The sequence below is a fragment of the Salvelinus sp. IW2-2015 genome, linkage group LG17, assembly GCF_002910315.2.
Source record: "Salvelinus sp. IW2-2015 linkage group LG17, ASM291031v2, whole genome shotgun sequence".
NCBI lineage: Eukaryota > Metazoa > Chordata > Actinopteri > Salmoniformes > Salmonidae > Salvelinus > Salvelinus sp. IW2-2015.
The window spans coordinates 1,277,218-1,286,714 of record NC_036857.1 but is presented as its reverse complement, the minus strand read 5'-3'; the positions used below and the strand labels follow the sequence as shown (position 1 = coordinate 1,286,714).

Sequence of the window (9,497 nt, the reverse complement as noted above, 5' to 3'; positions counted from 1 at the left end):
ACATTTAAGGTAATGTGTGGTTTGTCTTTGTGGAGCATTGAACTGAGGTAACATAGGTAATGTGGTTTGTCTTTGTGGAGCATTGAACTGAGGTAACATTAGGTAATGTGGTTTGTCTTTGTGGAGCATTGAACTAGGGTAACATAGGTAAGTTGGTTTGTCTTTGTGGAGCATTGAACTGAGTAACATTAGGTAATGTGGTTTGTCTTTGTGGAGCATTGAACTGAGGTAACATTAGGTAATGTGGTTTGTCTTTGTGGAGCATTGAACTGAGTAACATAGGTAATGTGGTTTGTCTTTGTGGAGCATTGAACTGAGGTAACATTAGGGAATATAGGTAATGTGATTTGTGCTGTAGCTACATACAACAAGCACACCAAGGTGGCAGTGAAGACCATGAAGCCTGGCACCATGTCGGTGGAGGCCTTCCTGGACGAGGCCAACCTGATGAAGGCCCTGCAGCACGACAAGCTGGTCCGTCTGAACGCCGTGGTAACTAAAGAGGAACCCATCTACATCATCACAGAGTACATGGAAAAGGGTGTGTGTACACCACAGTTTGACATTTTGTTTACATTTACATAACCGCACGTCAGTGTATTTCTGTCACTGACTGTTTTTCTGTGTGTGTGCATTTCTGTGTTTGTTTGTGTGTGTGTGTTTGTGCTTGTGTGTGTGTGCGCGTGTGTGTGTGTTTAGGCAGTTTGCTGGACTTCTTGAAGAGTGATGAAGGGAATCGTGTTCAGCTCCCCAAACTCATTGATTTCTCAGCGCAGGTGAGATTCAGTTATGTCAAAATTAAACTGTCAGTCTGGATTTTTTTTCTAATTGTATGGTTTTATATTCTTCCAGTCTTCTACTGTGGTAGAAGGGAAAAGAGAACCAAAGAAAAGGGAGGATGCTTTGATCTTGTTATACCCAGTTACTGACAATATCAAGCCACTCATTTGAATACTCTTCTGTTTCATGCCTTTGTTCTAGAGTACATGTTTTTCCTATTGTGGGCAGCATTTCAATATTCAAATCCTGTCTTTAGCTTGGCAGACGAAGGTGTGTGGCAGAATGTGTTTGTAAACCAAATTCTTCATGCCAATGTTTGCTGTTCTACAATATTGTGATGCGGAATTATTTTTGACAGTATTAGACGCAACACAATCCAACATTTCAGTTTTGAAACCTGATCATACAGTATTTCCATGTGTACACCTGTTGCTACAGATATCGGGAGGCAATGAGGAACTTATGAACAGAAAAGCAGAACTTATGAACACATGTGCATGTTTKTACCATCTGTTGTATGTAGTGAGGTGAGGTGTGAGAATAAAACAAAATGGAAAGATATTGAAATGGAATATGAGGAGTCGATTTACAAAAAGAGAGAGAAAGGATCATTGAAAGAGAAGGGAACAGGAAGACAGATTGGTCTGTTCAGATTTAAATCTACACTATGATAGATTTAGTTGTGTTCAAATATTCCACTGAGATTGGTACACAGATACGGCTTATCTAGTTGCAATAGAAATGTAAAGGTCATTTGAGATTGAGCTGACATATGTCCAGTCTTTACCGTGAATGCAGTCTCCATGAATGCCGGAACATTGCCTTTAAATTTCAATAGCTTTATAGCGCTGAACTTTAGCGATGTGGATTGAATACGTCAGTCAGTTTGTGTCTATATACATGTGTGAGAGAGATGGAAAAGAGAAAGAACGATCGAAGGAGTGTGAGAGAGAGAGAGGGAGAGAGAGAGAGAGATCGAAGGAGTGTGTGAGAGAGAGAGGGAGAGAGAGAGAGAGAGAGAGAGAGAGAGAGAGAGAGAGAGAGAGAAGCCTGATGGTAGTTGTAAGTTTAAAATGGGCCCAGTATGGAAGGGAAATATTGTCTGGTATCAGAGTAATCAGTGGTCGTAAATGACACCATTGGCAAATTGAAAGTACTTTATCTTTATTACTATAGCTATCATTATTTTAAGTTTTAATGACTGATTATTTTATTATCCCGTAGCAGAACCTTAGAGGAGGCTTTAGAAACTATACTTGAAAACAATAGATATATTGCACAATAAATCATAGAGAGCACTTGGGACATGAATGAATAGAAGCACCCATGCAACTGCTTCTGGTGTTCCGCCTTTCCTGTTGTCTGCGGACATCCAACCATGTCTTTGTCCATAGATTGCAGAAGGTATGGCCTACATTGAGCAGAGGAACTATATCCACCGGGACCTGCGAGCCGCCAACATACTGGTGTCCAAGGCTCTGGTGTGCAAGATCGCTGACTTTGGCCTCGCCCGAATCATTGAGGACAATGAGTACACAGCCAGGGAGGGTAAGATCAGCATCTAGCAGTATCCACTTGGGGGATATGTATCTGTGTCACATAAGGGGATTCAACTGACTGTGACATGACAGCTGAGTTAACCAATAATAGTACGGTAGAGTACAGTGGTTTGGAATTAGAATTAGAGAACGAGGGAAGTCAGAGTTGGAACAAGGAACTGTGAGATACTGTATCAGCGGGAGAGATATCATTGTGTCAGAGGGAAGTGTGAATGAGTGACATGGTTTAAATAGAAAACACTATGTTGAGACAAGCTGCTGTAATATATTTTCAGTGACAGCAGGGTGCAGCAGACGTACAGTAAGAAAGCACTACTGTTGTTCCCTAACAGGAGCAAAGTTCCCCATCAAGTGGACGGCCCCAGAGGCAATCAACTACGGCTCCTTCACCATCAAATCAGACGTCTGGTCCTTTGGCATCCTACTGACAGAGATCATCAGCTATGGACGCACACCATATCCAGGTCTGAGGACCTGAATGAMAACATGRKCTCTYCTGTACTTGTACTGTACTGTATGTTCATTGAATGATGAACGAAATGAATAAAGTGTCAAATTCACCCTCTCGCCCTATAATGATGCGCTTCTGTGCTGGCTCTGTCGTCTAGGGATGACGAACCCAGAAGTGATCCGCTCCCTGGAGAGAGGCTACCGCATGCAGCGCACCGACAGCTGTCCCAAGGAGCTCTATGACGTCATGTTGGAGTGCTGGAAGAACAAGCCCGAGGACCGTCCAACCTTTGAGTATCTTCAGAGTGTCCTGGAGGATTTCTACACTGCAACGGAGAGCCAGTACCAGCAGCAGCCTTGAGCCAGACAGAAAGATTCAGGCAGATACATAGCATCCTCTCATGTACCTGAATAGAGTAGCCTACAGACAAACCAACAGAGAAAAAACAGGTTTTTAGATGGTTTCCTTATGAAATATGGCATTTACTGTAGCTTTATGAATGATGACCTAACAAATGAATTACAGCGATTCATGACATGMCTGACTGTGACGGGTTTCAGAATTGTACTTGATTTAAATATATGAGTGGCCAGAAATAAAAAAAACGAGGCACATTTTAGCCTTTTTGATTATGAATTTCCCAATGTATATGCCCAGTTCATATATTGGAAAAGGCCATTTATATTCTGCCATAGACCATTGAAACTATAATTCACTGAATAAGCACTGGAGTGCAACAGTATAATCTAGAATAATTCACTTATAAAACTATTTTTGCCTATGTGGTAACGGTCTTAATTTATTTTATCGGAGAGTAGCCTACTTGTTTGTCAATCCTCTATATACTATATCTATATGTAGGCAACACAAGGGAGTGATGTGATGTGACATTTTTACACAAGTACAATTAGATGTTGTTGCTTGCATGTTTTTTTGTGGGTTTTTTCTATGTAGGCCACTGTTATCATTTGTCTAAAATGGCTGAAGAATTTGTGCATTGAGGTAACAATTGACTGCACAGACATTGAATGTTGAATACGGGATATATGTTTTCATATGAATAATGCATTTCTTAACCAAATGCTTTTTGATATTTTCTTATAGATGCTTGTAACACTTACAATGACTTAAAGGTTGTGTTGAATAAAAGGAATGAATAAAATCATATTGTCATTCTAGCCTACGTCAAATTTAACATGATGATCTGCAATTTTTTTGTAAAAGTAAAGACAAAATCTGTCCGATTTTTCAATGTATGAATGATGATATGAAAGAGATTTGATCCGATTTTTCACTGTATGCATGACGATATGAAAAAGATTGTATCTGTTTTRTTAACAACCTGCTTGAAGTCAAACAAGCATGACTTAATTATTATTATTTTTTTACAAAAAAATCTACATACAAACACATTTTGAACAGATGTACACTGAACAAAAATATAAACACAACATGTAAAGTGTTGGTCCCATGTTTCATGAGCTGAAATTAAAGCTTATTTCTCTCAATTTAAAAAATGTGTTTACATCCTTGTTAGTGAGCATTTCTCCTTTGCCAATATAATGGTATGGGCAGGCATAAACTACAGAAAACGAACACAATTACATTTTAACAATGGCATTTTGAATGCACAGAGATACTGTGACGAGCTCCTGAGACCCGTTGTAGCCAATTGGTTAGAGGTGGCAGGTAGCCTAATGGTTAGAGCATTTGGCCAGTAACCGTAAAGGTTGCTAGATTGAATCCCRGAGCTGACAAGGTAAAAATCTGTTGTTCTGCCCCTGAACAAGGCAGTTWACCCACTGTTCCTAGGCTGACATTGTAAATAAGAATTTGTTCTTAACTGACTTGCCTAGTTAAATAAATAAAATTGTCATGCRATTCATCTGCCACCATAACCTCATGTTCCACCATGATAATACAAGGATCTGTACACATTTCCTAGAAGCTAAACATGTCCCAGTTGTTCCATGGCCTGCATATTCACCAGACATGTCACCCATTGAGCATGTTTGGGATGCTCTGGATCAACATGTATGACAGCGTGTTCCACTTCCAGCCAATATCCAGCAACTTTTCACAGTCATTGAAGAGGAGTGGGACAACATTCCACAGGCCACAGCCTGATCTACTCAATGCGAAGGAGATGTGTCATGCTGCATGAGGCAAATGGTGGTCTCACCAGATTCTTACTGGTTTTCTGATCAACACCCCTACTTTTTTTTAAATAAAGGTATCTGTGACCAACAGATGCATATCTGTATTCCCAGTCATGTGAAYCACATAGATTAGGGCCTAATGAATGTATTTCAATTGACTTATTTCCTTATATGAACTGTAACTCAGTAAAATATTTGAAATTGTTGTATGCTGCGTTAATATTTTGTTCAGTTTAAATTGCTGTCATTAGATGACACTAGCTGACTAGCTAGCACTATCAACACATTTTGCTGCTGATGGGGGTACAATTTTTGTTCACGTGACGTCACGAATGACACGTGTATTCAAGATGGCGGCCGCGGCGATGGTAAGTGGACAGGAAAAAATATATATTATTCTTCCAACATCTGTCCGCTATCTACCTTCAAATAGAAGCATGTGGTTGTGTTAATATACGACTCTACCACGTGAAATTTGGAGTCATGATTTAACGACATTTATATGAGCTGTCTTTCTACATTGGCTTGTCAATGGTGCAGCAAAGCAGGAGATGTTGACGACGCTAGCCAGCCAAGACCACTTGTCAGCTACTGCTAGCTAGTTAGATGTCAGCTTAGCCAAAAAAATGAAATGTACCTAACTAGCTAGTTACCTAGTTCGTACTCTGTATATGGATCAAACATGACATGTATTTCAATTGCAGTTAGATAGTTAATTAATGAAGCTATCTCATTGTGACAGCGTAGTAACCCTTTGGCGTAGCTAGGCTAACGTTAGCTGGCTTTGCCAACAACACAACTATCGTTCTCTAACTTGCCTCTAACCACCCTACGTATACGCCTACTAAAAGTTGTACTGGAAATACGAAGTATAGGTAGCTTGCTAGTTAGTTTTTAATGTGGCAGCTAGCTAGTTCGAGGACCAGAGCTCAGACAAAAGGGGGCAGTTTAACTAGGTAACGTTAGCTAGATGGTTAATGTTAGCTAAGGCTCGCTAACTAGTATGTGGCTGGCAACTAGCTAGCTATGCATTTCCGGGTTGATTTATGTATTCTATAAGCTTAACCAAAGAGTATATCCTTTCTTAGAGTAACTATCTAGCTGCTGTTGCTTAGTCGATATGTCTCAACCATATAGTTTATATAACTGCTAGCTATTATCAGTGTGGATGTTTTCATGCACTCATTCGTATACAGAGGTAGATAACTCATTATTCATTTGAGACGAGATTGATATGCATTTGTTTTTCTAAGTTTGTTTTGTTATTGTTGTCATCATCAACTCGGGCTCCCGAGTGGCGCAGCGGTCTAAGGCACTGCAGCGGTGTTAGGCGGCAGGTAGCCTAGTGGTTAGAGCGTTGGACGAGTAACCAAAAGGTTGCCCGATCGAATCCCCGAGGTGACAAGGTTAAAAAAAATCTGTTTTTCTGCCCCTGGACAAGGCAGTAACTGTTCCTAGGCCGTCATTGTAAATAAGAATTTGTTCTTAACTGACTTGCCTAGTTAAATAAATACAAATTAAGAGGCGTCACTATACAGACACCCTAGTTCGAATCCAGGCTGTATCACAACCGGCTGTGATTGGGAGTCCACAATTGGCCCAGCGTCGTCCCAGTTCGGCCGTTGTAGGCAGTCATTGTAAATAATAATTTGTTCTTAACTGACTTGTCTAGTTAAATAAAAGTTACATTAAAAAAACCATCTACATTTACTTTTTCACTGTGTATCACATAATGCTCATCCTCACCCTTCCCAGACCAGTGCAATATGTATGGTTTTGGTCATACATTCATGGCTAGTGGTTGTGTATACAATCACTCCACACAGGAAAGGGAAATCAGGCTCGACTGGTGTGACATTAGTTTAGTGGAAGGGCCTGCTAATTGTTGTATTCTCTGTAAGTGAAAGGGTGATGTCCGTCCTTCACTCTGTACTAATATTTGACATGCAGTTGTGTTAAGGTAACACCCTTAATACGGATCCTGTTCAAACATTAGGGGTGTTCCTTCCTATACAATCATTGGGATGTGTAGACATAGTCTTTCATTTGTGACTGGTTAGATGGAGTCCTATGTAAAGTACAGTCTCAAAGTTTTGTCCAAGTCATCAAGCCATCATGGATTGTACTGTACTGTGTGTGTGCCCAGAAGGCTAGTCAATTTGGATTTGATTAACATCATGGCCTCTCTCTCTCTCTCAGGTTGAAACATTAGTCCTACCTTTACATATCCCAAAGGCATCTCCATTCCATTGATTTCTTAATGTCTAAAGCAGCTATGTGGCAACAGGGTTGTTCAATATCAWTTCAAATGATTTCAACTCTATCTACTGAGTGTTTTGGTATTCAGGTCCAAAAAAGTCACCTTCTGACCTCCTGCTCAGGGGCAAACATTTTAGTTCTAATCAAAAGGGTCTTCCGTATAGATTGGCCAACTAGTCCACTGACTGTTTGTTGTGTTGAAGGAGACGTGGTTGGCCCTGCTGCTGTTGTCCATGTTGCCTGGAGGGGTCCAGCCTTTTTACGTGCCTGGAGTTGCTCCAATGAACTTCCACCAGAACAGTGTTGTAGAGATTAAGGTAAGTTAAACAACCAAACCTGTTTTAGCCTAGGTCTAGCCCTCTTATGCTTCATCGGGTATATAGTACTCTATTCTGCCTTGGCTTGTTGTGGTTTCACTAAGTTAGCATAGTTTTTTTTGTTTTCTGGGTATGATGAACTGTGTTATTGTCTAAGCTTGATAGATGGACTAAAGCGTGTTAGTTCCAAGGCTTTCCAAGGCAGACTGAGGTGGATACTAGTATTGGTTGTGTAGCCTATTGGCATGCGTTTGGCAGGTCAGGCAGTCAGTCACTCAATTGAATGGGTACATTGACCCCCCCCCACCCCCCAGGCTGTGAAGCTGACCAGCTCCCGGACTCAGCTTCCCTATGAATACTACTCCCTGCCCTTCTGTCAGCCTGATAAAGTGGTCTACAAAGCAGAGAACCTGGGTAAGTAAGCAGCTCTCTCTGTTCTCCTCACGTGTAGAAGTGTTGTTCTCTGTGTCTTGTTGTTGTTTGGATGGTTTACTGTGTATCCTTGTGTACAGTGTTGTAAAGCATTGATTTGTGTTGTCTTTGTATGGGATTCATAATCATCTGTTGCGCATAAAGACCCACACCATGAACTCCTACTAACTGTGTGTGTGTGTGTGTGTGTGTGTGTGTGTGTGTGTGTGTGTGTGTGTGTGTGTGTTGTGTTGTGTTGTGTGTGTGTGGTGTGTGTGTGTCAGGGGAGGTGTTACGCGGGGATCGTATTGTGAACACCCCTACTCGGTACTCATGACCCAGGACAGGAAGTGTAAGGTGGTTTGTGCCAAGATGAAACTCAACGTGCAGCAAGAGCAAGCTGGTGGCTGAGGCATCCAGGAAGAGTACTATGTTCACCTGTGAGTACCCTTCCTTCCTCATTACTCTGTCCGGTAATCAGGTGACTGTGTAAGTAAGATGCTGCTGTAGACTCCGTGTTAATCCTGTCTATAAACTCAGCATTGCAGACAACCTACCAGTGGCCACACGACTGGAGTTCTACCCCACAAAGAGGCAGAGGAGGAGAAGGATGTGGTGAAGGATGTTCAGTTTGAACACGGCTACAGACTGGGCTTCACTGAGAACAGCAAGGTACAGAAGCTCCTTGCCAGGGCCTAGTTAAAGCATGGAGAGAGAGTATGGACACATCCGTATGAGATTAGGGCAGTGGGAACTCTGATTTTGCTTGTCTATTACAGAAAATCTTGTTGTCTTTAGTGTATGAACCTTTGCATTCTGTAGTCTCTCTACTATAGTTCTACCTACATACAGTTGAAGTCGGGAGTTTACATACACTTAGGTTTGAGTCATTAAAACTTGTTTTTCAACCACTCCGCAAATTTCTTGTTAACAAACTATAGTTTTGGCAAGTCGGTTAGGACATCAACCTTTGTGCATGACGGAAGTAATTTTTCCAACAATTGTTTACAGACAGATTATTTCACTTATAATTCACTGTATCACATTCCGTGGGTCAGAAGTTTACATACACTAAGTTGACTGAGCCTTTAAACTGCTTGGAAAATTCCAGAAATGATGTCATGGTTTTAGAAGCTTCTGATAGACTAATTGACACTTTGAGTCAATTGGAGTGTACCTGTGGATGTATTTCACGGCTACTTCAACTCAGTGCCTCTTTGCTTGACATCATGGGAAAATCAAAAGAAATAGCCAAGACTCAGAAAAAAAATTGTAGACTCAAAGTCTGGTTCGTCCTTGGGAGCAATTTCCAACGCCGTAACGGTACACGTTCATCTGTACAAACAATAGTACGCAAGTATAAACACATGGACGACGCAGCCGTCATCACACCGCTCAGGAAGGGACGCGTTCTGTCTCCTAGAGATGAACGTACTGTGGTGTGAAAAGTCCAGATCAATCCCAGAACAACAGAAAAGGCCTTGTGAAGATGCTGGAGGAAACAGGTACAAAGTATCTATATCACAGTAAAACGAGTCTGTATCACATAACCTTGAAAAGG

The 9,497-nt window shown here is 41.2% G+C and overlaps 2 protein-coding genes across 2 annotated transcripts in view; both read left to right on the top strand.

The window, feature by feature from the left end:
- The window catches only part of hck (HCK proto-oncogene, Src family tyrosine kinase), an 18,918-nt gene extending 14,963 nt beyond the window's left edge, over positions 1 to 3,955 (top strand). The window contains exons 9-13 of the mRNA XM_024006145.2: positions 359 to 541; positions 700 to 776; positions 2,175 to 2,328; positions 2,672 to 2,803; positions 2,948 to 3,955. Of these exons, the coding sequence (XP_023861913.1) occupies positions 359 to 541; positions 700 to 776; positions 2,175 to 2,328; positions 2,672 to 2,803; positions 2,948 to 3,150 (749 nt within the window). The 3' untranslated portion in view covers positions 3,151 to 3,955. The remainder of the gene's footprint in view (positions 1 to 358; positions 542 to 699; positions 777 to 2,174; positions 2,329 to 2,671; positions 2,804 to 2,947) is intronic.
- A 1,286-nt stretch (positions 3,956 to 5,241) lies between these two features.
- The window catches only part of LOC111976435 (transmembrane 9 superfamily member 4), a 15,926-nt gene continuing 11,670 nt past the window's right edge, over positions 5,242 to 9,497 (top strand). The window contains 7 exon segments of the mRNA XM_024005264.1: positions 5,242 to 5,317; positions 7,412 to 7,525; positions 7,840 to 7,939; positions 8,221 to 8,253; positions 8,256 to 8,376; positions 8,477 to 8,529; positions 8,532 to 8,608. Of these exon segments, the coding sequence (XP_023861032.1) occupies positions 5,282 to 5,317; positions 7,412 to 7,525; positions 7,840 to 7,939; positions 8,221 to 8,253; positions 8,256 to 8,376; positions 8,477 to 8,529; positions 8,532 to 8,608 (534 nt within the window). The 5' untranslated portion in view covers positions 5,242 to 5,281.